The 27,319-nt window shown below is 40.4% G+C and overlaps 1 protein-coding gene across 1 annotated transcript in view; it reads right to left on the bottom strand.

The window, feature by feature from the left end:
- Positions 1-27,319, bottom strand: part of CAPS2 (calcyphosine 2) — a 157,936-nt gene that overhangs the window by 95,569 nt on the left and 35,048 nt on the right. The window contains exons 7-8 of the mRNA XM_082255905.1: positions 12,536-12,661; positions 7,685-7,752 (exon numbers count right to left, since the gene is read on the bottom strand). Of these exons, the coding sequence (XP_082112031.1) occupies positions 7,685-7,752; positions 12,536-12,661 (194 nt within the window). The remainder of the gene's footprint in view (positions 1-7,684; positions 7,753-12,535; positions 12,662-27,319) is intronic.

The following is a 27,319-nucleotide window of genomic DNA, read 5'->3' as shown; positions in this document are numbered from 1 at the left end:
GCCTGGCCTGCTCTAAAGGGGGATCTATGGGGACCCTGGCCTGCTCTAAAGGGGGGTCACATTTGGCTATATATATATATATATATATATATATATATATATAGATATATATATATATATATAGATATATAGATATATATATTCTTTGCAGGGAGAGCCTGGAGTACCTGGTGATGCAGGAAAACCTGGTAGCACGGGGAATATAGGTGAAAAGGCAAGACTAAAGAGGGATCTATGGGGAACCCTGGCCTGCTCTGAAGGGGGATCTATGGGGGACCCTGCTCTAAAGCGGATCTATGGGGGACCCTGGCCTGGCCTGCTCTAAAGGGGGATCTAAGGGGCAAAAAAGGGAGGAGTATGGGTGACCTTAAAATTATGCCCCCCCCCCCATAAAAAAACGTTCTGCGGACACCCATGTATGAGATAACAATATAGGCCTCATGCATGCTGGGGGTTTAGCCCTGATGCATGAGATCCCAGGTGCATCATCCAGCCCAGCCATCAGCAGCTTTTAAAGTGGAATTCCAGGCTAGAACTAACTAAACTTAAAGCAGAGTTCCACCCAGTGAACGTTTTTTTAAATAAAAATACCCCCGGGACAGTCAGGGCTAGTGCATTCCACAATGGCTAGCCTCTGATCTGTCCCGGGTTGCACTTACCTGCAAGAAGAAATACTTACCTTGAAAATGTATTCTCAGGTGTGGGCAGCTTGAAGCCAGCGCGATCCTCTTCTGTGTCATCTTCCGTCTTCTTCGGTCCCACGATGCACTGCACTGGCCCTGCCATCACTTCCGGTGCCACAGCGTCATCCCTGCACAGTTTCTGGGCATGCCCAGAAGCTGTTTTGCAAGGTATGACGGCGCCTACACCGGGAACTGGCGTCGGGGGGGCCGGTGCAGGCGCATTGATTCCTGGGAGCGATGACGTTCAGCTCCCAGGAATCATTGCAAAGCGGAAGTGACGGCGCGGGCCGCGGCTGAGGAAGGAGGAAGTGGATGGTAAGGTAAGTATATTTTCTTCTAAACGAGGTAAGTAAAAAAAAAAAAATTGCGATTATCCATTTGTTTTTCAGGTGACCCGGAGCGAGAAGGTGGAGGTAAGTATAATTTTAGGGTGGAACTCCACTTTAAATGCAATAAATTTAAAGAACCCTCCGCACTGTCAAGTGATTAACAGGGTAGCTGCTACCACTCAAGCGCTTATCCTTAGCGGTTTATGTATATAGATTTAAAAAAAAATAGTGTTGCGCTGCCCTTAAATTACTAATCAAATCTGGTAAGTGCAATAGATATTTAATATACAAGTGTCAATGTGCTCAATCAAGGGGTTGAAAAATGAAACAAGAAAATCCTTAATACACGTAAAACAGCATTAAACCATGATACATCATCAAGTATAAAATGCATACAGTGTAAAAAAGACCATAAAGTGCAAAAATAAAGACAAAAATTGATGTGCAAAAATCATTTGAATGCAAACAAGTGAAAATGTCCTCAGTAGATGACAATAATATCCCTTCATATATGTAAAGTGCAACATGCAAAAGTGCAAACTTCAAAACATGTATATATCCATCAATCAAGAATTGTGTGAAAATCTTTGATAAATATTCAAATGGATCCCTTCACCAGTGTGATTAACTGGCACTGCTGTGCTCTCTGGCCTTTCATCTCCATAACTCTTGCATTAACCACTTCAATCCAGGGCACTTTCACCCCCTTCCGGCCCAGGCCAATTTTTAGCTTTTAACGCTGTTGCATTTTGAATAACAATTGCGTAGTCATGCAGCACTGTACCTAAACCAAATTTATGTAAGTTTTCCCCACAAATAGAGCTTTCTTTTGGTGGTATTTGATCACCGCAAGGTTTTTTCTTTTTTGCTGCACAAATAAAAAACGACCGAAAAGCTTGAAAAAAAAAAAAGTTTTTTTGTTTATGTTATGACATTTTGTAAATAGATACATTTTTTCCTGCACTGATGAGCACTGATGAGGCCGCACTGACAGGCACTGATGAAGTGGTACTGATGGGGTGGCACTGATGATGAGGCACTAATATGCAGCACTGATGGGCACTGATAGGCGGCACTGATATGTGGCACTGATAGGTAGCACTGATATGCAGCATTGTTGGGCACCGATAGGCGGCACTGATGGGCACTGATATGTGACACTGATGGGCACTTCTAGGCAGCACTGATGGGCACTGATAGAAGGCACTGATAGGCGGCACTGATGGACAATAATGGGCACTGGTTGGTGGCACTGATAGATGGCAATGATGGGCAATGGTGGGTGGCATTGATAGATGGCAATCATGGGCAGCTCTGATAAGGAGGGCACTGAAAGGGTCCTTGAGCCCTGATTGGCATCCCTGGTGGCCATGAGTGGGCATCCCTGGTGGCCACGGGTGCGCAATCCCTGGTGGCTCTAGTGGCATCCCCCCCAAGGGTCTGCACTGGTAATCAATGCTCTGATTACCAGCACAGACCCCCCCCCCCACCGTCAGGAGAGCCACTGATCGGCTCATCTCTACTCGTGCCTGTCAGGCACGAACTGAGGAAAGCCGATCAACGGCACTTCCGATTTACTATGTGACCAGCTATGATTAGACACAGCTGGTCACATGGTAAAAAGCCTACGTCATTAGGCTCATTACAGGGATCGGAGATGCGGTGAGTCAGAGTAACGGTCTATCCTGCTGGACATCATATGATGGCCAGTCAGGATACAGAAACCACTTCCCGGCCGTCATTTTGCTATATGGCGGGCGGGAAGTGGTTAAGTGTGTAATATCAATACATTCTGGAAATGGCCATAATTCTTTCCTCCACTAGATGTCCTCAGCGCTTATGGTTCAAACAACCTGTCAGTCCTATCTCTGGCTGCTGTTCTCCGAGGCCATACGAATCACTTGTCACCATACCATATGTTGGTAGATGGGGTGTAAAAGGATTACTCCCATAGTGAAAGATAGTTAAAACTGTTTATTAAAAAATGCAGCAAACACTTACAAATTAGATTTAAAACGTCCGGCGATAGCTCGCAGGCCTCCTGCTCCCAACAGTACAAACGTCACTTTCGGCAAACTCCATCCAAACCCTACGCATTACGTCACGATCTCGTGACTTCTTCAAGGTATAACAGAGGTTCTCATTGGATGGATTTATATACCCGGGTACAATCCTGATTAAACGTGGCCATTTGCCAAGGGCCTGATCTATGCTGTAGTAGTAGATCGAGACGCCATCTTTGTGTAGCCCCAAGTTGGAGACAAATATTATTGTCATCTACTGAGGACATTTTCACTTGTTTGCATTCAAATTATTTTTGCACTATTGCATGGTGCACTTTATGGTAGTTTTTACACTATATGCACTTCATACTTGACGATGTATCATGGTTCAATGCTGTTTTACGTGTATTAAGGATTTTCTTGTTTCATATTTCAACACCTTGATTGAGCACGTTGACACTTTTTAAATATTTATTGCACTTACAATTAAAAAGTACCAGATTTGGTTAGTAATTTAAGGGCACCGCAACACTATTTTTTGAAATCTAGCTAAACTTAAAACTACTTCTACTCCCCTTCTAACACCAATGCTAACTACCCTATAGAAGGATGATGCTAATACTTACCTATTCTCAGACATGTGGATGCCCCATAATAAGCCTATGGGTGACGTCACAGCCCAGGCAATCCATTGGTCTTTGGTGCTCTCTCCAATTCCCTAAAGCCAGCCCCTGGGGACCAGACCAGAGTGCTCTCAGAATAGGTAAGCATATGAATCTTTCTTCTATAGGGTAGTTCATATAGGTGTTAAAAGGGAATCGTTTTAAGCTTAGTTCCACTTTAAAATTCAACGAGAAGCTGAAAGTTGCTGAGGATGGACAATGTACTGAGTGGTATTAATATTTAGGGCAGTGTGCCCAGGGATGGGTGCATGAAGCACAAGCAGCCTGTGTTTCGGGCATTTGTCCCTGGGCACATACTGCTTTAAACATTAATACCAGCCAGTGCCCCATCCAGCTGCAGCACCTTTCGGCCTCTCATAGAGTTTAACAGGCTGCCAGCAGCAGAGGTGGAGGTGTGCCTGTTCCTTCCGCCCGTACCAGCAAGCTGGATCTCATGAACTGGAGTTAAACGCCCAGTGTGCATGAGGCCTAAGAGGATAAATCTCATAGAACACATACTTTTGAGTTTGTTCTCATCACACGTTCACTGTACTGCCAAAAAAAAAAGAAGGAAAGCATGCATAACTGAACAATTATGTCTGCCCTCATATAACTTTTTTTTCTTAAATCATGATAGAATGAAAAGCTTGGCTCATAATAATACTATTGTTTACATTAAAGCCCAACTCCAGGCCAATTTTCCTTTAAAACAGATGTGTGAAAAAAATAAAGTTGCAATACTCACCTTCATTCTGTAGATTTCCCTCCCCGCCCACCACTGGCAGAATATTGCGTTTCAATGGTGTCAGGAAAAAATGGTAAATACAAGATCCTGAGTGGTTTCACAAGAAGTTCTACAAGATGCTTCCTGAGATAGGCACGTTTATGCTTCGAAAAATGGTGTTTGGCTTGTTAAAGTCAACTCTTGGGTTTCCCAAATATGAGACAGTGTTTCTCTGAGAATGGCAGGTGGTAAGACAGGCCTGTCCTTGGACATACTGGGTCCTGTTTTAGTTTTCATTGGCTATACTAATTAACAAATTGTGCACAATACTTGTTCTTTTATATAACCGAGATGAATAAGATCTGGCCCACTCTCACAAGGATTTTTAAACAAGCGGTGTGTGATGCGACCAACAGTTAGAGTAGCCTTACATGGGCTTAACTTAATTATTGCAGATGATGCTCTCATCTGGCTAGGGCTTGTTTGAATGAGGGCAGAAGGGAAGATTATAACAATATAATATTGTTATGTTATTTTACACTTAAAAGATATTTAAAAAAATAAAACTAGATAAGGCCAGGGATCAGTCTGTTACACATAATACAATGTAAAATGTACAGGGGTATGTTAAAATTGTACAAGGATAAAAAAAACGTTCTCGCAGTACAGTTTCTCCTGTTGACATATCATCAACTGAACAGTATGCATGAACTAAAAGTGGTGTGTCAACAAAAATAAGGGATTGTTGTGTGGTATGCTGGTATAGTAGAGCAGCATAGACACAACCCATGGGGGGTTGATTTACTAAAGGCAAACAGACTGTTCACATTAAAAGGTAAGATGCACTTTGAAAGGGAATTTTCCCCAGCAATTAAAACAGCTCTGCTGACATCCAATCATGTGCAGGCGAAAATCCTTTTTTTTCTCCTTGCAATTGATTGGATATTTATTACGCAGTGAGCATCATCATATTCACTAAGCTCCAGGGAAAATTCCCTTGCAACTTTCCATGCAAAGTGAACAGCCTATTTATCTTTAGTAAAGATGGACTCCCAGGGTCTTTAGTAAAATTGGACTCCCAGGGTCTTGGGAGTCCAACCCAAGCCTTGTTTTAAGAATACTTTTTACATTTAGATACACTAACAGAAGCAATGCCATGATGTGTGTGGGCAAAGGAAGATTGTTATCCAGTGTGAGACATCAGTGTATAAGATATGTGTGGTTTATTATGAAGAGAGGTCATTGAGAATCACAATTTATAATGAGCAAAGCACAGTTTACCAACTCATGGGAGTGTCAGTGCCAAATACAGAGAAGATCGGAGTCGTGATTAAAGAAACACATGCCAGCCCCCAAGAGAAAACAGACCAGAAAGAATGCACTACAGGGCCCCTAAATTTCTAGCATTATTTATATGTTTTACAACATAGAAGAGTGACAGCAGAAAAAAAAGACCAAGTGGTCTATTGAGTCTGCTTCATTTTTTTTTTTTTTTCATGAAGGTTTTATTGCAAAATATAGAACAAACAGAGTACAAGATTTTATGCTGTACAGTCAATATATACTGTAATATATGACATATAACAAGCATAGGCCCTGCTTCATTTTTTTAGTGTATATATGTTTTCTTTTTAACCTTTTTGTCTGAGCGCAGATCTATGTTTGTCCCAAACATGATTGAATCCAGTTACTGTTGACTGACTCACTACCTCTGCTGGAAGTTTATTTCAAGCAATCAATTACGCTTTTGGTAGAATAATACCTTTTAAGATTTTTTTACCTTTCCAATAACTACAATGGTCTGTGTAATATTAGGATATACTGTACATGGTAAAACCAGGTTAGAAATAATCTTGATACAGTATCCTGTTGAAAAATAAGATACACTCAGTTGTTATTACAACAAAACACATCATGGCGATGCTTCCATTGGTGAAAGGTAACAACAGATAGTAATAGTAATTTCCTTATTTTTGTTATTTATCTAGATTGTAGTAGATACAATTCATATGTATATGGGGAAGATGGTCAACACCCCCAATGACTCTTTATTGAGTGAAAAACATTTACTGGCTGGCAAACTACTGCAAGATAACACTGGCCTTGTCTGCGTAGTAATAAGCTAAAAAAAAGAATTATCCGCAGTTGTCAGATAATAAATGCACATCCAATCACTGCCTATTGTTTATGACCAGCTTTATTTCCCCCAGTATAAATAAAAGGCAGACTAGAATCCCACTGGCACTGAGGGAGAACTTTACTGTTTTGTCACACTAAAGCCCCGTACACACGATCAGATTATCGAAAGATCTGTCGTCCGTTTTTTGTGGCATGCTAGTCTGATGTGGAAAGTGAAGAGGTTTTTTTCATACGAATTTTCCCGTACGACAGAATTCTACTTCAGAAGTGATGTCATATGTTGGATTGATTTGTATGTGTTCTTTCGTCTCTGAGCATGCCTAGTCTTGCTCTTAAGATTTTTTCCCGTCAAAATCTGTACTAATTAGACGAAAATCGGACGTTGTATTACGGACAACAAAAATTTTATAGCCTGCACATCAGGATTTTGTCAGCCGAAAAGTCGGCTGTCGAAAGCACCATACTAACAATCCGAAAATCGGCAGATCGGTCGTCGGACGAAATTTCCCTTCCGATTTTCTTATCGTGTGTATGGGCCTTTAGGCTGGCAATACATGGTACAAATTTGTTTCCTGCAACCACAGGTTGCAGGAAAGAAGTTTGTATGACTTCCCATCAACACAGACAGTGTTGACAGGGGAATCAGCAATTGTCTTTCCCCAGGGGGAGGGGCGGGCGTTCCTGCCAGGAGAAGACAGTGATTATTGCCAGCGACTGTAGCAATAATCGCAAAAGAATCCGGCAGGCTGGTTGTACCCAAGTTGATTGATCCATCAACACAGACAGTGTTGACAGGGGAATCAGCAATTGTCTTTCCCCAGGGGGAGGGGCGGGCGTTCCTGTCAGGAGAAGACAGTGATTATTGCCAGCGACTGTAGCAGCCGCTAGCAATAATCGCATAAGAATCCGGCAGGCTGGTTGTACCCAAGTTGATTGATTGATCAACATAGCACATTCAGCCTACCCATTAATGGTTCAAAATGAGATTCAAACCGTGTATGGCCAGCCTTAGGTTTGGATCTACTTTCAAAATAATAAAGGTGAAAAAGGTTCAAATCAAGGATCTATTTACAGAAAAATAAAGGTGAAAGAGTACAGTAATAATAGAGTATGATATTCACAATGTTTTCATATTATAATATACCTAGAGAGCTGGTCTATCATAACTTGTTCTACAACAGCCTGTTTTCTTCTCTCTGCAGCCATATCCTCCTGCAATAATAACCAGGTGAAAACAAAAAAAAAACATTTTAGTTTAACTGAAAGTAGGATAATCAACTTAATGCGCATTTCAAGACAGTGTTGAGATTTACAAGTGACAAGGGGATTTCATCCTTCTATTCTAAGGGAGCTTCTTGCTTCCAAGGCCTCTGCCAGACTCCCGTCATAAGCTAAGAATTCAGGCATATCCTAAAGCAGATGAAATGTCAGCAACATCTCCAATTAAATTCAGAATCATCCAGTACAAAAAAAAAAACACAGTAAATCCCTTCAGCACTTGAACATCTACAGCGCATTGCTTAGCAATGCATTAAAATGCACACGTCCTAAGCAGAGCTAAGAAACACAGTTTGGTTTTACAGCTTGCAGCACTGAGTAAACCCTTTATGAAGTTTATGTTGCAGAGAAGTTCTTAAAACAGACAACAAATGGCCCACCTATGGTGGGAATGTCCAAGGGAATATTGGCGAGAGGTGAGATAGTATATAGAAGTGATCACCGAAATAGAGATACCTGATGACCCGTGGTTTTGTCTTTTCCATTATACAAATAAAAAAAAATGTAAAAAAAAGAGTACAAAAACACACTAAATGCAGCTAAAGGGGTAATACCAAAAAATGGATTGATCCAGAAAGGCCCACAATAAAGGATTGGTTCATTAGGATTGATTACATATAAAATATGGAATGTTTGAGTAGTAGGGAAGATGATTGGAATGGAAAGTTTGCTATAATTTGGGAAAAGTGGATGGATTTAAAAAAAAAACAATAAGTATGCGGAAAACATGTAGAGCAGTGATGGCGAACCTTGGCACCCCAGATGTTTTGGAACTACATTACCCATGATCCTCAACTACCCTGCAGAATGCCTTATCATCATGTGAAATGTAGTTCCAAAACATCTGGGGTGCCACAGTTCACCATCACTGATGTAGAGAAATAGGAGCTCATGAAGACAGGTGTGAGAGGGAGGTAGGAACTCCCGGTATAGGGAAGGAAGGGAGGATGGGACAGGGGGGTGGAGGGTAAGGGAATGAAAAAAGTTATTGTTGAATTTGTGTAACATTTTTGGTATTTGAATAAATGTATCTTTTGAAAAAAAAATGTAATACAATTATTGTAAGAAAATAAAAAATTTAAATAAGAAAAAAAAAAAAAAAAACCAGACAAAAAATTATAATCTAGTGGTGGTGGGTTAGATATCACTCAAGAAAAACTCAGCAACAATGAACAAGCTGAGTAAAGTAAAGTATTGTCAGCTGCTGATTTATAACTATTAAGTGCGTTTTTCAAGCCAGTAAAGGTGACCTCTGGATATTGTATACCGACTAATCAATGTAACCTTGCTGAAGAAAAGGCTGTACAGTCTTCTATTTACAGTATATCTAAAACTGAGGTATCAGCTTGAAAATGTATGTCCTTCAGATATCCCTAAAGTACTTCTAGATGTGGGGGCTATGGTCATGAGTAAAGCTACCCACACAAATACTCACATTTTTGCATGATATCAATTATTGTGAGAGTTCAGCCTTTCTCAACTTTTTCATCCCAAAGGAACCTTTGAGATAATTTTAGGTTTCAAGGAACCCCTGCTAAAATTAATTCAAAGGAGAAAGAGTCCCTCTTAAACTGGTGGTCAAATGACAAATAGAAGACTGACACCTTTAGATTGGTGGTCAAAGGAAGAATGGAAGTATTGCCCCCTTACAGTGGTGGTCACAATGCCACTGTTACCAACAGCTAAAAAGATTACTGTTGTCATGTCACTGGCTCTGCCAAGCGGCATTGTAGATTGAACTATCCAGGCACTATCAGATGGGAGGTCAATCAACTACAGCACAAGGAACCCCTAGCAACCTCTGGAGGAACCCTAGGGTTCCACGGAACCTTTAATGAGCATGGCTGTAAAAGCTTAATACCATGAAATAATTTTCTACTTGTGTAGGTACAGCACCATATGGCTTTAGCAATTTATGGCATGAATGCAGCTGTGACAGATCCCCAGTATGCAAGACCTTAAATAGGTTTTTTTAACCATTTCTCAATAGAAATGCTTTTGATTGTGCAGTTTTAGTGAATTTGCCTCCATGGAAAATCACTATTCTGTATGCTTCTCACACACTGCATAGTAAATGTCCAAATATATTCCATATAAAAAACAAATACATGCAATAATGCACCTACATGCATTGCTTCATATGAGAAATGACCCTTCATTTGCTCTATATGTTCTCCTGGCCTTGTTTTTAAAGACACTTTAAACTCCGAGAGTGCAGAAGAAGAATACTTCACCTGAAATGCATTGTTTTGTAGTATTTCATCCAGAATCAAGCCATAATAAAGTTGAACCAGGAATTATCTATTTTTTAAACCTACATAAGACCAGTTTGGTTACACCTAACTATTCATGTGTCACATCCGGAAGGCCACTGGGGATGCTGACATTCACTATATTAGCCTGTGCTACATACACACAGCGATGTCCTGTTTTGGATGCTTCTGGAGTGACTTGCTGTCTGCATACTGAACACAAGGGGTCACTTGCTCCTGTATCTCTGCCAAAAATAAAACATCTTGTTTTTTTTTTTAATGAATACAAGGTGTTCCCTAATAAGATAAGGTGGAGAGGAGAGCAGAAGTAGCAACCACCTCATCCAATTAAAGAATTAAAGAACGCCTTATATTCTTGGAAAATAATGCAAGAAAGGTGCTGAACAGGGGAGGTTAGTGTTCAGATGGCAAGTTGCTCCAGCAGTGGGCTGCTGCCACAACAGAGGCCACATGGCAAGTCTATTAAAAAAGAATAGCGCACACATGCAAAAGAAATGACTATCAAATATGAAGACAATCCATAAATAAAAATGGGGATTTAGTCCCACCATATGGCCATATCGTGCTCAAGCCCACCACTACGTCAAAGTACCCCATTATCAGTGGGGAGTCTGTCAGTGACCTAACAGAACACGGCTGGGCGGGTCCTAATGCTGATAACGTCATCTCCGGAGATTGCAATGCAGGGGGATTATTATGAAAATCAAGGTAACTATATAAGGGCTGGTATTGAGTCGGCTCCCTGCCTACTGAGGAAGCTCAATCACATTGCATAACGTGTATAGGTGGGAGGAGCCGAGCCTGTGACGTCAGTCCATGGCCATCCGAGGTTGTGTGGTGAACCATGAGTTATGAGGATATTTCAATGCATGCTTTTAAAAAAAAGATTTTGTAAGTGTTTTTAATCCATTTTTGAGATATAAATTAATATTAAGATAGAGAGCACTATGGTTCTTTCTCTTGTGTCTTTCAACATGGGGTCACTTTGATGACCGAGCAATTGAGTGACAAGGGGACATATGGTGTACTCAGGACCAGGAGAAAAAGGAGGAGTGTGAATCCGATACCCTCACAAGTGGAGAGTATTACAGGCGAATAAGACTCTGTAGTGGGGTGTAAAGTGGAGGTGAGCAGGTTTTTCACTCAGAGGTGGAAGTCACTGGACACCAAGTGAAGATAGAAGATTTGAAATCACTGTTTACACTGTGGAGTATAGCACGATTAAGTGGGACTTTTTTATGGACTTACCTTTGTTGGGGTTTTAGGATTAATTAAGTGATGTTAGTATTATAACATGTATATTAATTTATATTCACACATGTTATTTGATGTTGTAATTTATAGTTGATCTGCATATTTTTTAGCATATTTTCTTTGGAAAAAATGGAGAGTATTGTGAAACTATTGATACAGTGCTATGGCAGCAGCTCTTGCTTAGTGTGATAGGGCACTGAAGAATTTTAAAGCGGAGTTCCGGCCTCAGAAAAGTTTTTGAAATAAAAATACCCCCAGGACAGTCAGGGCTAGTGCATTTCAGAATGGATAGCCTCTGAACTGTTCCAGGTTGCACTTACCTTTTAAAATAAATACTTACCTTGAAAATTTCTTCTCCAGCGCTGCCATCTCAGGTGTGGGCAGCTGAAGCCAGGGCGTCCTCTTCGGTCCCAGAATGCCCTGCACCGGCCCCGCTCATCAGTTCCGATGCAGGCGCATCATTCCTGCACAGCTTCTGGGCATGCCCAGAAGCTGCTGTTTAGCAGGGAATGATGCGCCTGCACCGGAAGTGACAAGCGGGGCCTGTGCAGGCGCATTGACTCCTGGGAGCGATGACGTTCAGCTCCCAGGAGTCAACGCAAGCAGGAAGTGACGGTGCGGGCCGTGGCCGTAGAGGGAGGAAGAGGAAGTAAGGTAAGTATATTTTCTTTAAAATGAATAAATAAATAGAAAATAAATTATCCAATTGTTTTTCAGGTAATTTAGAGCAAGCAGAAGGGGAAAGGTGTATTTTAAGGGTGGAACTCTGCTTTAAGTTTGTTATCATCTGAGGTTGCGCTAATCATATTTGGTTTTTGATCTTTGCTCCAGCAGTAGCCAAAACAGGAGAACACTGATTGTATGTAGCACAGACTACTACTAATAGTGAATTTCAACATTCCGATATGACATAGATAATTACATGTAACCAAGATAGCCCAATGTAAGTTTAAAAAAGATCATTCCATGAGTTCAGTTTAAAAGTAGATTATCTTAATGAAAGGAATCACATTTCAGCTTTTTAATTATTTTAAAAACAATGATTTTGTTTAATGTTTTAATTACTCCACTTTACATTTTTTGGATGTATCTATATAAAGGACTTATTGTCTTTAAAGGTAGATGTGTTTACATGGTATGCAGCTCCCGAAGCAGATTATATTAGTACATACTCTTGTTCTACGACTTACAGCTTCCAGTTTCCTGAGGCTATGCTGTGCCAAATACGGTTTGCTGGTGTAGCACTGTTGAAGGTAAACCTTATTATCCAACGGTGTTATGATGCCAAATCCTTGTTCCTCAGGTGGTCCTGCCTGCTGCAACAGTAGAGAAGAATCAGAGCAAGTAAAGCAGAAGAATTTTATTTTTATTTTTTGGGAAAAAACACATACACAGCTGCCAACATCTCCGCTGTGCAGAGACTATGGACATTGCTACAAGCAGCAGCCTGCCTTGGACTTTCAAATGTACATCTAAACATTTTATTTCTAAAAGAAAATCTTATCAAGATGTATATATCTCATTTTAGCTGTACAGTTCAATTAGAAACACTACTGAAGCTTGGTCACACAAAGTTAAGTTGTGGGTGTAAGATGACAGACTGCTGATGAAAATAACCAATTGCGTTATGCAGGATGAATCTATTTTAGATCAGTCTCTTTTGGAATGACAGGCTGAAATTCTGTTAGCATAACATGTTTTAAAAAAAAAAGGTAAATGCAAGCCAAATCCATAGTTACATGGTGGCTGCTTTTGAAGAGCCACGGGTTTTGATATTTCAAGAGTGGGTTAGTATTGCCCACTGCATTTTTTTTATTTTTGAATCTTGCAAAAAGAGATTCTGCATGCATTTAGACTTCTTTTACATGGGCTTAGCTGTTGACTTTTGATCTGCAGTGGATTGCATTGCCAGCAGTGGGTGGCCTGTTGTTAGCAGGCAATTGTGAGGGAATATGCCGTGTTCACACCACAGCATGAATGCGTTTGAAACATGGTTGCAACGCAGTTGCGATGTGGCCGCAATCATCTCTCTGGGCTCAGTGGCATGCAGTGCCATCTGCTGAATGTCACATGCCCTCATTTTTTTATCCACACCACAAAGCAAAGCTTTGTGATCGCAGCAAAGTGTATGGGGCTGTCTAGCAGCCATTGTCTGGTTTTGACAGACAGCTGAGAAGAGTTAAAAATGAGCCTCAACTGCCTGGTTTTGCTGCCTGACAGCACCCATGTGAAAGGGACCTTAATCAGTAATTGTTCTCCACATCTTATTGTACATAAACCAAGTCAATCACTTCCCGCCCAACCACTACATATTAAAGCCCAAGTGGGAGCTTCATTGATTCGGGAGGTCGTACTGGTACAGCATCCTGTTCTCACCACTTGTTCAAGGCCCCAAAGCTGTGCATCAGCGTGATCTGTGATTGCTGTGTCTCTCGGACACAGAAGATCACATGTCAGGGAACAGGGCCAATGTCATTGGCCCTGTACCATGTGATCACTGTGGCTAATCCAGAGATCACAGTAGTAAATAAAGGCTACATGAATAGAGTTGAATGGTGTTAAAAGTGATTAGTTACATAGTGCAAAAAAATAAATTTTTTTTAAAAATCACCCGTTAAAACCAGTAAAGTGTCACTATGGTGAAACGGTACTGCTCTAGTGACAGTATGAAAAAAAAAAAAAAAGTGATCATGGTTAATACACATTAGCTGGCTGCTCTGATATCACTGTAGGTCAGTGCCGCCCGGCCATTGTCTATGAGAAGTGCCACAGCAGTACAATGTTACAAGACCCGTGCTACCAGTCAAAGTGTCCCTAAATACCCCCATGCCAGTCGCAGTGTCCCCAAACACTCCTGCACTAGTCACGGTGTCCCTGATCATGGTCACAGCAGTCAGAGTGTCCCTAATCATCACCACATCAGTCCCAGTATCCCTGATCACTGCCACACCTGTGACAGTGTCCCTTATCAGTGTTCCTGATAGGTTCCAGTGTCACCAAACCAGTGCAGCCAGCAACAGTGTCCCTGATCACCACCACACAGTGTTTCCTCTGCCTGTTGCCTGTACTGATCCTGGCCTTTTTTTTTTACCAATTTTCTCCCTGCTGCCTGTACCGATCCTTTGCCTGTGCGCTGACTATAAATTTTAAACAGTTATTATGGCAATGAACTATGGGAGTTTTTTTTTCTTATATTTGAGGAATCTTTTAAAGGGAAATTACTGAAACAAGTGGAAACTCCAAAGCAGATAGAATATCCGGAGTAAAGTTGTAACAAACCACTATTTGCCAAGCATTTATGTAAGGCAAATTTTTCTGGTGAGTCATTCTCACTAAGGGGGTTCGGTGGAGAACTTTGAGTTATGTTTGAAGCCTGAGATCTGCATGTCTGGCTTTCCTTCACAACAAATTCACCTATTGCTATATCTCTTACCTCTTTGCTGGGACTATTTGGAACTTATAATTGTAGAGACATTTTGTTATCCAGCGCCTCTCAAATCTATGAACTTTTTAGATATTTTGGACTGTTTGCTCACCATGTCTTCGCCTTCCATCTGAACCAACCCATCTGCATGTCTGAATGACTATGTTTCTGCACCAGTCCCAGCAATCCAATGCAGACAACTGCATCCCCTGGAACCATAGGAATTGTTTTCTTCTTCCTTTCTTCACCATTCTGTACTTCCTGGCCAGTGAAAATGGCATCCCTGGGGACAACCGCCTACCAGTAGGCTAGGCTTGATTGGCTTATAGAATCAGGTGACGCTTCACTAAGCTATATTCCCTGACCACTCATATAGAGGTGAAGATTACAGTACATTGGTTTTGATACAATTCTGTAATACACAAGATAAAATGTCTGGAACATAATCAGAGCAAACAGTGAAAAAGTCTCACACATGTGGTATCATCATACTCAGGAGGAGTAGCAGAATGTCTTTTGCAATGTAATTCTAAGTGTGCCCATGCTGTATATGAAAAATATCTTTTTATTTGACAACTGTGTCTAAAAAAAATAATCTTTATTTTCATTCGACATTTTCCAAAAACTTGTGGCAAAAAATGAAGTCTTCAAAAGACTCACATGCCTCTTATAAAATACAATGGGATGTTTACTCTCCAAAATGTGGTCATTTTGTAGGCGTTTCAACTGTCCTGGTTCTCCAGGGCCTTCAAAAACATGATAGACTGTCAGGGTTTTAAATGTGTAATTTACATATGCCCCTAGAAAGCCTGACGGTGTTCCTTGAATTTTGGGCCCCGTCCCCATGTGGTTAGGCTGTGAATAAGTCTTACACAAGTGGTATCACCACACTCAGAAGGAGTAGCAGAATGTGTTTGGGGTGTAATTCTAAGTATGGCTATGCTGTGTATTAGAAATATCTTATTAATTGACAACTTTGTGTAAAAAATACATTTTCATTCCGCATTTTCCAAAAAATTGATGCAAAAATATGAAGCCTTCAAAAGATTCCCCATGCCTCCCAGAAATACTGTGGGGTATTTGCATTCCAAAATATGATCATTTTGTGGGTGTTTCTACTGTCCTGATGCTCCAGGGCCTCCAAAAATCTGACAAGTAGTCAGGAAATTAGATGTAAATATTATGCCCCTGGAATGCCTGAAGGTGGTCCTTGGATTTTGGGCTCCTCTATTTAGCTAGGCTGTGAAAAAGTCCCACAAATGTGGTATCGCCATATTTGGAAGGGTAGCAGAATGTTTTTGTGGGTATAATTCTAAGTATGCCTATAATGTGTATGTCTTAGAAATAGATACAATTGTGTAAAAAAAATACATTTTCATTTTCTTTCCTGCATTTTTCAAAAACATATGGCAAAAATGACATTTTCAAAAGACTCATTATGCCTTTCAGAAAATACCGTGGGGTGTTTTCCAAAATGTGGACATTTTGTGGGTGTTTATCCTTTCCTGGTACTTTAGGTAGTCAGGGAATTAGATACCTAATTAATTTTTTTTAAATAGTGTAATAAAAGCAACTATCAAACGGGGTTGATTTGCTAAAGGCAACTAGACTGTGCACTTTGCACAGCTGCTCCAGAGCTCAATAAATGAGGTGACGCTCCACTTTGAAAAGAATATACAATCACATGCAAGGAAATTTTAAATAAACGAAACAGCATTTTTGCTTGCACATGATTGGATGATGGAAGTCAGCAAAGCTTCCCCTCATTTACTAAGCTCTGGAGCAACTGCACTTGCAGAGTACAGTAGTTTTTTTGCCTTTAGTAAATCAACCTCATTGATGTGACTTTGACTTGTTATGACATTCAGATAACCATATTCAAATTAAAATTATACCATGTTACAAAGAATTATCTTTCTGTGTTTTATTAGGTAAAGGCATGTATGTGCTAAATGGAGTTTTTGCTTTTTAAAAATTGTTATTAGATAAAGCTGTCAGCAAGTTTCTAATGAGCATCTTGTTAAAGAACAAGAAAAGACACTTTTCTGACATTTGTCAAAATATTGATCCTTGAGAAATATTTTTTCTTTGTTAAATAAATATAGAATGGTTTGGCTTTTAGTCCTTTGCCGTTATAGCAATAGCAATACAAGCGCGCAGATTTTTGAAAGCCAGAGAAGGGAACTTTTATTTTATGTTTCTTATATTAACCTCTTGAGACCCCAAGCCTTTTTCTCCCTAAACTTTCTTGAGTCTCAAACCTTTTTTTTTTTCACTTTTGCCGGTGATTGTAGTTTAACCGAATCCATTGTTTTTTTTTAGGGTTTTTTTTTTTTGGGACAGATAGGGCTTTAATTTGGTAGCCATTTTGAAGACATATATTTTTATTTGCTTGTTTTTTTTATTAGGAATAAATACTAAAAAAAAATAGAAAATGTAACTTTTTAATGTATGCAAGGTAATTGTGCACCCCCATATAGCTGGACCCCCCCCCCCCCCCCCAGGCAGTTATGCAGCAGCAGATTACTTTCAACAGTATATCTATCAGTCAACAACAGATCGCGATACCAGTATTCTGCTGCTGCAAGGAGAGGCTGGATTAAGTTAGAACAGTTCTGCATTGGTCTCCATACTAAATGGAAGTGGCCTAACCTCATTGAAAAGTATATTTTCCTGTTTAAGCAAGGTGATGGGTGGTTGTGTCTGCGGGACAGCATGTAAATCGCACGTGTTTCAGCACCCACAGCCAAAATGTGCTACTCTGTTACAGATGGACCAGGGTGCCATTCATTCTTAATATTCAGGAGCAGATAATCGCATGGTGCAAAAGCAATATTAAAAAGCTGCAGGGACCTTTTCCAGCATTTTCCTGCAGGTACAGCAGCCCATTGAAATGAATAGACTGCTGTGCTCATGCAAACATGAGCTGTACAAAACCTGGCAGTGTGAACCTAGCCTTACAGTGCCTTCCTATGAAGCGATCTGTAAAAGCATCAGAAACCTAAGAGCTGATTAGTACATGTGCTTAGTTCTGGAAACAGTCTGCACCCCCACTGGGACCCACAGGAGCTGCTGAGAACAGGTGCCATTTTAAAATGGCCCAGGGGACAAATAGCTGCTATCCAAGTGCTGTTTCAAAAAAGAACTGTGGTTTTAAAGTGTTACTATACCCACAACAGTAAAATCAGTGTGTATGTAAAGCATGTTTGTTATACTCACTGTGGAACCTTAATCCTGTGCATTATATGAAAAGGCTGTTTGATCCTACCTTCTCTGATCCTCCCCTTCTTCGACTGTCTCAAATCCATGTCCTGATAAGAGCCTTTGGAGTCAGTCTGTACATGCTCTGTTGGTGTGTATTGCTAGAGAGTTTTTTGGGAGAGTGCATGTGATCAGCACAGGGCCAATCAGCACTGTCCAGACAGAGGGTCAGGGGTCTTGCAGCCTCATAGGACAGTCAGTCAGAGTATAACGAAAACTCCTCCATCAAGCTTTAACCAGACACTGATAGAAGTCACAAGACTGCTCTATAATGCTAATGTGAAAAGGTATTTAGCAGTTTATATTTACTAAAATGATTGCATTTCCATGTTCTGTGTACTGTGGGAGACCAGATATAGTGAATCCAGGGTCCTGGGTTTAGTAACACTTTAAGGCCCCGTTCACATAGGGGCGACGCTACTTCGCACCGCGCCGCGACCTCGGAGCGGCCGCCACGGACTTCATAACATTGAAGTCTATGGCGGTCGCCTCCTGGTCGCCCCAAAGAAGCTCCGGACCCTTTTTCTAAGTCGGAGCGACTTGTGTCGCTCCTATTAGAACGGGTCCGCAGCTTCCCTATGGGAGGCGACCTACGGCGACCTGTGAGGCGACCAGGTCGCCTCACAGGTCGCCCTAGTGTGAACGGGGACTTAGTGGAACGTGATGTGCATTTTTATTCAAACCCAACAAACCCAATTAATATTGACTATTTTTCATCCGTAGGCTGGTAGCGTTAGTAAATAGATTGGAAAATATATTTTATTTCTTGTTTTAAACTTTTTTTTTTACTTTTCTTTAGTTACTTTCTGGTTTTCAGGCTAGGAAAATGATGTCATACATACCAGGAGTCTTCAGAAGGGGAGAGGGGCTTTCTCAGCTAAGCACGCCCTCCTGCCTGTATGCCTGAATTAAGGGCAGATGGATCTCAGGAAGTAAATAATATATGTATCATCTGCTCTTACTCAAAATGAATACCTAAATGCTAGGGGGTGTTTTCACAGTGATTTCTTAGCAAAAACAAGCATGGAGACATGTATGGGTGAGTTTGCTTTGAATATTAGAGATTAATTAAATTGTGTTTTTGGTTTGCGGTGCTCAGATATGATGTCGATCTGCTTTAAAAGAAGATAAAATAACAATAATGAAATAAACTAAATAAAATAAATATATAGATCCTGCACAAATCTGACCCTGCAGATCCTATAATATCTGATGAAATGCTTTCTGTATGGTATGTGATATATAGAGCAGGCTCAGAACCTGTGAGCAGATGAGCATTCGACTGTGTCAATAACAGCAGCCGAGCCAAAAGAGGTTTTGTCCCACTGCTAAATTACTTGCAATACAAATAGTACTATATTGCACTTTTAATGTGTAACCTAAGATGTCGTACTGATTTGGTGGCTGCCATTAGTGACCTCTGGGCAAGTTTGGTCTTCTGTAACAAAAGGTCTATTTTGTCTGGTGAGTTTTCCCTACCATTCGGTTGGGGATAATGATCACACAGCGGATTATAATCTAGAATTTAGAAAAAGGTTCCTTTTGCATTAAAAAACATAACTTTGGCGAACTTTTGTGTTATAGCACTTTATTTACACTTTCTTACTTTCTCGTTCCTTTTCTCACTTTCTTTACTTTGCACTTTCTTAAATGTTCCCAATTTCTATTAAGCTAGTATTGTTTGTTGAGGACATAACACAAAACTTATACATGAGAAGAAATCTAACATCCTATTACACAAGCAAAAAGAGAACACTTAAAGCACTGAATGGATATGGATATATGGATATTTTTAAAAGCAGCTTTAAATAGTGTACGTTGTATTTTAGTGAGTTGTTAGCATTCTTTCTTTCTTTTTCTCTGGAGCAAAAACAATTCCTTTTCCCTGAACACTGAAAAGAAGCTTTTCTTGCATAGTTTCCTATTTGGCATTGAGCAAATGTTTCCCTATAACCTGGATCTAATAATAGCTGTGCTATTCTAGCTAACTTACAATGGTCACACAGCCACTGGCCTTAAACACTCAAAGTCCAACTGACTAAAGTGCTTTTTATATTAGGGGCGAATGCTTAGTGCATAGGCAAAAATAAAGAAGTAGAGAAATAACAGGAAGAAAATCAGAGAGACAGATATATAGATAAATAAATCTATGTAACCTTAAAATATTAAGGGCTAAACTAACTAGTGTGAGGATGTAGGTAGCATAATACCTAACTAGGGGTAACACCTACACTTAGTAATTTGTTAACCACTTAAGCCCCGGAAGATTTTACCCCCTTCCTGTATTTTGCGATTCGGCACTGCGTGACTTTAACAGACAATTGCGCGGCCGTGCGACGCTGTACCCAAATGAATTTGACATCCTTTTTTTCCCATAAACAGAGCTTTCTTTTGGTGGTATTTGATCACCTGCGCGATTTTTTGATCATGCGCTATAAACAAAAAAAGAGCGACAATTTTGCAAAAATAACAATATTTTTCACATTTTTTTATATGAAATTCCCCCCAAAAAAATGTAAAAATCAAAATTTTTTTTAATTTTTGGCCAATTTGTTTTCTGCTACCTATGTTTGGTAAAAAAAATCACAATAAGCGTATTTTGATTGGTTTGCGCAAAAGTTATTGCGTTTACTAACTAAGGGAAAGATTTTTGTCATTTTTGTTGTTTTTTTTTTAACAAGTAATGGCAATCTGCGATTTTTTTTGCGGTACTGTGACATTGCGGCGGACAGATCAGACCCTTGACTGACATTTTTGACACTTTTGGGGGTACCAGTGACATTACTACAGTAATCAGTGCTATACATATGCACTGTTACTGTAAAAATGACACTGGGAGGGAAGGGGTTAACTTTATTGGAGAGGGAGGGGTTAAGTGTGTCCCTAGGGGCGTGTTTCTTACTGTCATTGGATGTTGCTGTGTGTGTAACAGCACAGATCAACGGTCCTACATAGCAGGACCGAGTGATCTGTGCTTTTACACAGGGGAGAATGACAGGCGGCTTTGTTTCCATCAGCCGCCTGCCTTTCTCCCTCTCTACTCGACGATCGCGAGTGACCGGCGGACATCGGGTCCGCCGGTCACACCAGCCGGCTTCTTCGGGCACGAGCGGGGGCGGGAGCACGCCTCCGGCGGCGTGCTCGCCCCTTATTCGCTCCCAGGCTAGTGACGTACCGGTACGTCACTTTGCCTGGGAGGGGCTGACCGCCGCCGTATATAGTCGGGCGGCGGTCGGCAAGTGGTTAAAATCGAATCCTGCTACTTTAACTGCAGATTAAAATTCGGCAACAAGAGTGTTAAAGACAAATCTGATTTAGAAATAAACCCAATGTTTATGTGTGCAGTAAGATTTGATAAAAATTATACAAATCATTTATGTGCTTTAAGAATTTTATTTTTAAAAGCAAACTGGGATTCTACAAAAAAAAAAAAAAAAAAAGTTTTAAAGAATGAATTATAAAGGATGGGATTATGCTATTTAAGATAAAACAGGCCCCTTTTTAAAAAGTGTCTCATATATACACAGTGGTGATCAAAAGTTTGGGCACCCCAGGTAAAAATTTGTATTAATGTGCATAAAGAAGCCAAGGAAAGATTGAAAAATCTCCAAAAGGCATCAAATTACAGATTAGACATTCTTATAATATGTAAGGTGGTGCGCTAATACAAAATAGGTGTGCATACAAAATAATGCAATCTACTGGTGCTGTGGTATGAATGAACCAACAGTGATATATATATATATATATTCATAAAAATATATTAAATAAATGAATATGTGTTGTGACTAATACACAAACAATAAATAGTCCAACAGTCCAAAGTGATGAAAAACTCTTCAGTCTGTGATCAAATGATTTGAATGGTGGTGTGAAAGAAATCCAACGAAATCAATAAATGACAGTGATGTCCCTCCACCTGGTGAATTTCCTCCTTACCCGGCGGAAAATAGATAAGTCCAGTAAATAAATCCACTGTATTTCAAAAGTGCACTCTTCACGTGATGTTCACCTCCAACCTTATAATAAACACCTGGTGCAAAGACAACAATGGCCTCTTACCAAAATGATAAAAAGAATGGACTTGGAAACCACTGGTATAAGTATGACGCTGCTCCCTTCTCCTTCAGATGGGGTTAGGCGGCTTTTCAATGAGATCAGCATATGTATTCCATCCAAGATAATTTCGCGCACTCTCAATGCTGTGGCTCAGCCAAGTGGTTTCCACACCCTTCCGAGATTCCTCAAGTTCTCATATGGATGGTTCCTGGAGGCTTATCACTCACACATATCCTGTTCATGTTGTATCTGTGAGCTGATCTGTGTATACCATCCATATGAGAACTTGAGGAATCTCGGAAGGGTGTGGAAACCACTTGGCTGAGCCACAACATTGAGAGTGCGCCAAATTATCGTGGATGGAATACATATGCTGATCTCATTGAAAAGCCGCCTAACCCCATCTGAAAGGGGGAGGGAGCAGCGTTATACTTATACCAGTGGTTTCCAAGTCCATTCTTTTTATCATTTTGGTAAGAGGCCATTGTTGTCTTTGCACCAGGTGTTTATTATAAGGTTGGAGGTGAACATCACGTGAAGCGTGCACTTTTGAAATACAGTGGATTTACCTACTGTAAAACAGTACGACATCTGAGGTTACACATTACAAGTGCAATATAGTACTATTTGTGATTATGATCTATACTTGTTTCTTTAGGATAAGGAACATTTTATAGTGAGAATTATGGAGGAGTAGTGATTTTTGTCTCTTTCAAATGTGTAATTTTTTGGTAGAAAAGGAAGAAATGCCCTGAAACATTGTGCCGATGCTTTTCCAAATCGATATGGATTTTGATGCTGAGCAGTAGGGGTTAATGCTATGCAAACCCATATGAATCTATGTGATACTTTGTATTTTTGTATGTTTATATTTGTTATGAGTTTCTTATTAGGCGCCTTTCACACGGGCTTTCCGATCCGGTCCACCTGTCAGTAATTTTAGGTGGACCGGATTTGATTCTCCATGCACCCCTATGGAGCAGAATCAGATATCTCCGCTGACACCCGCTGCTATCTGATCTGATTCTGTCTGTGAAATCCGGATGGATGGAAACCCAATTTTCCATCCGTCTGGAGGATCGGATCGTATAAGATCAGATGAAAATGGACAGGCGGTCTACCATAGAGGAGAGCGGGGATCTGACAGGTCTGTCTCTGCAAAGTAAGCTGTCGTTCCCCGCTGAGCAAAATGGAGTCCGTCGGGCACACCGCCTGTGTGAAAGGGGCCTTACAATTGCTACTTAGTGTATATATGATAGGATGAAAGGTAGTTATATTATGCTTTTGATACCAATAGAATAAGAGATGAAGTGAGATAGTCGTATATGGACACATAAATCTCTAGATACTGTGTCTTTGTGGAAGAAGTTTAGATAATAATGGGTTATATCACATATTCACAGAAGTAGTGGTGAGGGGATACACCTGTGTTCATGCCTACACTTCTACACTTATATATCACATATATATATATATATATATACACACACACACACACACATTTCTATACAACTAGCCCTCCACACTTATATATCACAAGTGCAAGAGTGTTTTCAGTTCTGTAGGCTGTGGTGTGACCTCTACTGGTCGCCTCATATTATTACAGTACTTTACACAGAGAGCTGCTCTTCTGATTGAGTTTATTAAAGGGATTGTAAAGGCAAAAGTTTTTTTTTTTTTTTTATGCATTAGGTTAAAAAAAAAAAACCCTGTGTGCAGCAGCCCCCCTCAGCCCCCCTAATACTTACCTGAGCCTGTCTTTATCCAGCGATGTTGCAGGAGTGTATAAGCTGTCTGGGACTCCCTTCCTCATTGGCTGAGACGCGATTGGCCCCCGCTGCTGTCAATCAAAGTCATTCAGTGTCTGAATGGACACAGGGAGCTGTGACTCGGCTCCGGTGCCCCCATAGCAAGCTGATTGCTGTGGGGGCACTCAACAGGAGGGAGGGGCCAGGAGAGCCGAAGAGAGACCTGAGAAGAGGAGGATCCGGGCTGCTCTGTGCAAAATTAACTACATAGAGCAGGTAAGTATACCATGTTTGTTATTTAAAAAAAACAAAAAACAAGACTTTATGATCACTTTAAGATTTCTGACTATGCATAAGATCAGATAGGCCACGATAGATTATATTTGGGGAAAGCAAGAGGATCGTACATAAAATTGCAACCAAAGAGATTTTTATAAACATAAGAACGATTACATTTACCTTAAATCACATCAACTACCAAACTTGCTAGATGTATATTTACATATTAGACTCATTAGATTATTTATAATTGTTGTCCAATTAGACTGAATTAGGTAATGATCCTTTTGTCTGTGGGTAGTAGCAGAGATCCTCATCTAAGGCCCCCTTCACACCTTTTCATTTTGGCCCTATGTTATGAATTACCATGTGATGTGTTACAACAGCCCATTTGTTTCAGCCGCATTAAGGCACAACATCTGCACTATTTTTTCCACAGCAGTTCGTGAAAATGCAAAGTAGAGTAAGGCCCCTTTCACACGGCTTTCCGATCAGGTCCAGTTGTCAGTTTTTCAGGCGGACCTGATCGGATGCACCATGCATCCCTATGGGGCAGCGGATGTCAATGGTGACATCTTCACTGACACATATTGCTATCCGATCCTGTCCGTGAAATCCAGACAGATGGAAACCCTATTTTCCATCCGCCCGGAGGATCGGATTGGATAGGATCGGATGAAAATGGACAGGCGGTCTGTTTTAATCCGATCTCCCATAGAGGAGAGTGGGGATCTGACAGGTCTGTCTCTGCACACACAGAGCGGAGACTGAGCTGTTATCTGCCTTTTCAATGGGGATCGGCCAATCGATCCCCGCTGAGCAAAACAGAGTCCGCTGGGCAGAAAGCCCGTCTGAAAGGACCCTATTACCCTCCACCTGTTGTGGTGCACTGCAACCCAGGTGTGCTGTCATTGGGTGCTGTTAAAAAAGAATGATGTGCATTGTGGAATGCTTAGAAAATGCAACAATACAACAAAAAATCTTCTTATTTTTCTTGCATTGAGGTGCGTTTTAGCTATGACCAGAAACAAAAACCTTCCCAATTTCCATGAGCAATCGGATATTCCCTGAGTCAAGTTGCAGTAATTTCTATATAAATAAGCCAGTTATATTTTGTATATTACAAACACATCCAGACCTTTTTGAAACATTCATCTGAGTTGGTAAGAACTAGCTCCTGTGAGCAGCCATTACACATTTTTATACTGTGAAAAACTATTTTGGAATGACAACATTAAAACCCCTTTCTAACAGGTGTAAAGAGTGCCCCTTTTTTAAATGACGTTAACCCCTTCAATCCTAAGGGTAAAACAAATTTAAATGCCTAAGCACAAATTGGCAATTTTGACACGTGTTAGTAAAACTGTACATATTGCCACAACTACTTTGTGAATCCACGGGAATTATACCTTGTTTTTTTCAGGATAAATTGTAATGTATATTTCCTGATTTTTTTTGTTATTTTTAAAGGAAAACTGGTCAAAAATAGTAAAAAAAAAAAAAAAAAGATTGAAAAAAAAAAAAGAAAAAAAAAAAGGTAGCTATATATTTCTTGTTATTATCAAAAAATTATCCTGCTCCTGACGATTGCAACAATTTTACATACTGTATGCATATGTTAGTTGTTGTGTGTAGAACAGCTCAGAAACCATGTGTGTAAAAAAAAAAAAAAAGTGTACTTTTTGCAGTTATTTGTATCCTGTCCATAACACATTGACACCCCATGACACTGATAATAATTTAAATTCAATTTTTTTTTTAAACGCTACCCAAAATATTCTAACTGTGAAATTTAACCCTGACCTTGACCCTAACACTAAACCTTGCAAGCCTTGATCTTGTTATTTTTTTACTTATTTTTTATTTTTAATTTTTATTTGATTTATTTTTTTTTTTTAAAGAAGAGGAAGGTACAATGCATCTTTCTCTTCATTCAGAAGTGGAAATAAACCTAGGGACGAGCTCACAGTGACTGATCACTGTGATAGCCAATCAGGCTATCACAACAATCAGGTGACCTGGAACTGAGAGTCCCGTGTCCTGATTGTTAGTATGACATCTGGGGCTCACAATCAGCAACCAGTCTCTGTGCTGTGTGGCGCAATCCCAGCACAAAGGGAGATATGCATATATGAGGCCCCATGGAAAAAAGCCCACTTCTGTGAGGCTGCCTATATGTCTGCAGTAGGCAGGAAGAGGTTATTTTCAACATAATAACACTTTTGTTTATTATATGGACCATTTGGGGGAAATTTACTAACACTGGTGCACACAAAATCTAGTGCAGCTGTTCATAGTAACCAATCAGCTTCAGCTTGAGCCTAGGTTCACACCAAGGGCCGTTTTGAAATTGTGCGAATTCAGCTGAACTCGCGCGATTTCAAGACGGCATTTCATTCCGACTTTGGGGGGGGCGATTTCACAGACATCCATGCGGGTTTCTGCACAGATGTCTATGGAAATTGCCCCCCGAAGTTGCCAAAAGTAGTGCAGAAACCCATTCAGACATTGCAATTGCCGGCAACTGGCTCCAATTTGACATGCGATTTGACCTGTCAAATTGCATATCGAATCAACCCAATGTGACCTGTCAAATTGCATATTGAATCAACCCCATGTGACCTGTCAAACTGCATGCGAATCGGACCAATGTGACCTGTCAAACTGAATGCGAATCGGACCAATGTGACCTGTCAAATTGCATGTCGAATCGGACCAATGTGACCTGTCAAACTACATGTCGAATCGGACCAATGTGACTCGTCAAATTGTATGTCGAATCGGACCAATGTGACCTGTCAAACTACATGTCGAATCGGACCAATGTGACCCGTCAAATTGCATGTTGAATCGGACCAATGTGACCTGTCAAATTGCATGTTGAAGCAACTCAATGTGACCTGTCAAATTGCATGTCGAATCGGACCAATGTGACCTGTAAAATTGCATGTCGAATCGGACCAATGTGACCAGTCAAATTGCATGTCGAATCAACCCAATGTGACCTGTCAAATTGCATGTCGAATCGGACCAATGTGACCTGTCAAACTGCATGTCGAATCACCCCAATGTGACCTGTCAAATTGCATGTCGAATCAACCCAATGTGACCTGTCAAATTGCATGTCGAATCGGACCAATGTGACCAGTCAAATTGCATGTCGAATCACCCCAATGTGACCTGTCAAATTGCATGTCGAATCA

Source organism: Pelophylax lessonae (assembly GCF_965119305.1).
Source record: "Pelophylax lessonae genome assembly, chromosome: 4".
NCBI lineage: Eukaryota > Metazoa > Chordata > Amphibia > Anura > Ranidae > Pelophylax > Pelophylax lessonae.
Note: the sequence above shows the minus strand (reverse complement) of the source record. Positions and strands in the feature narration are given on the sequence as shown.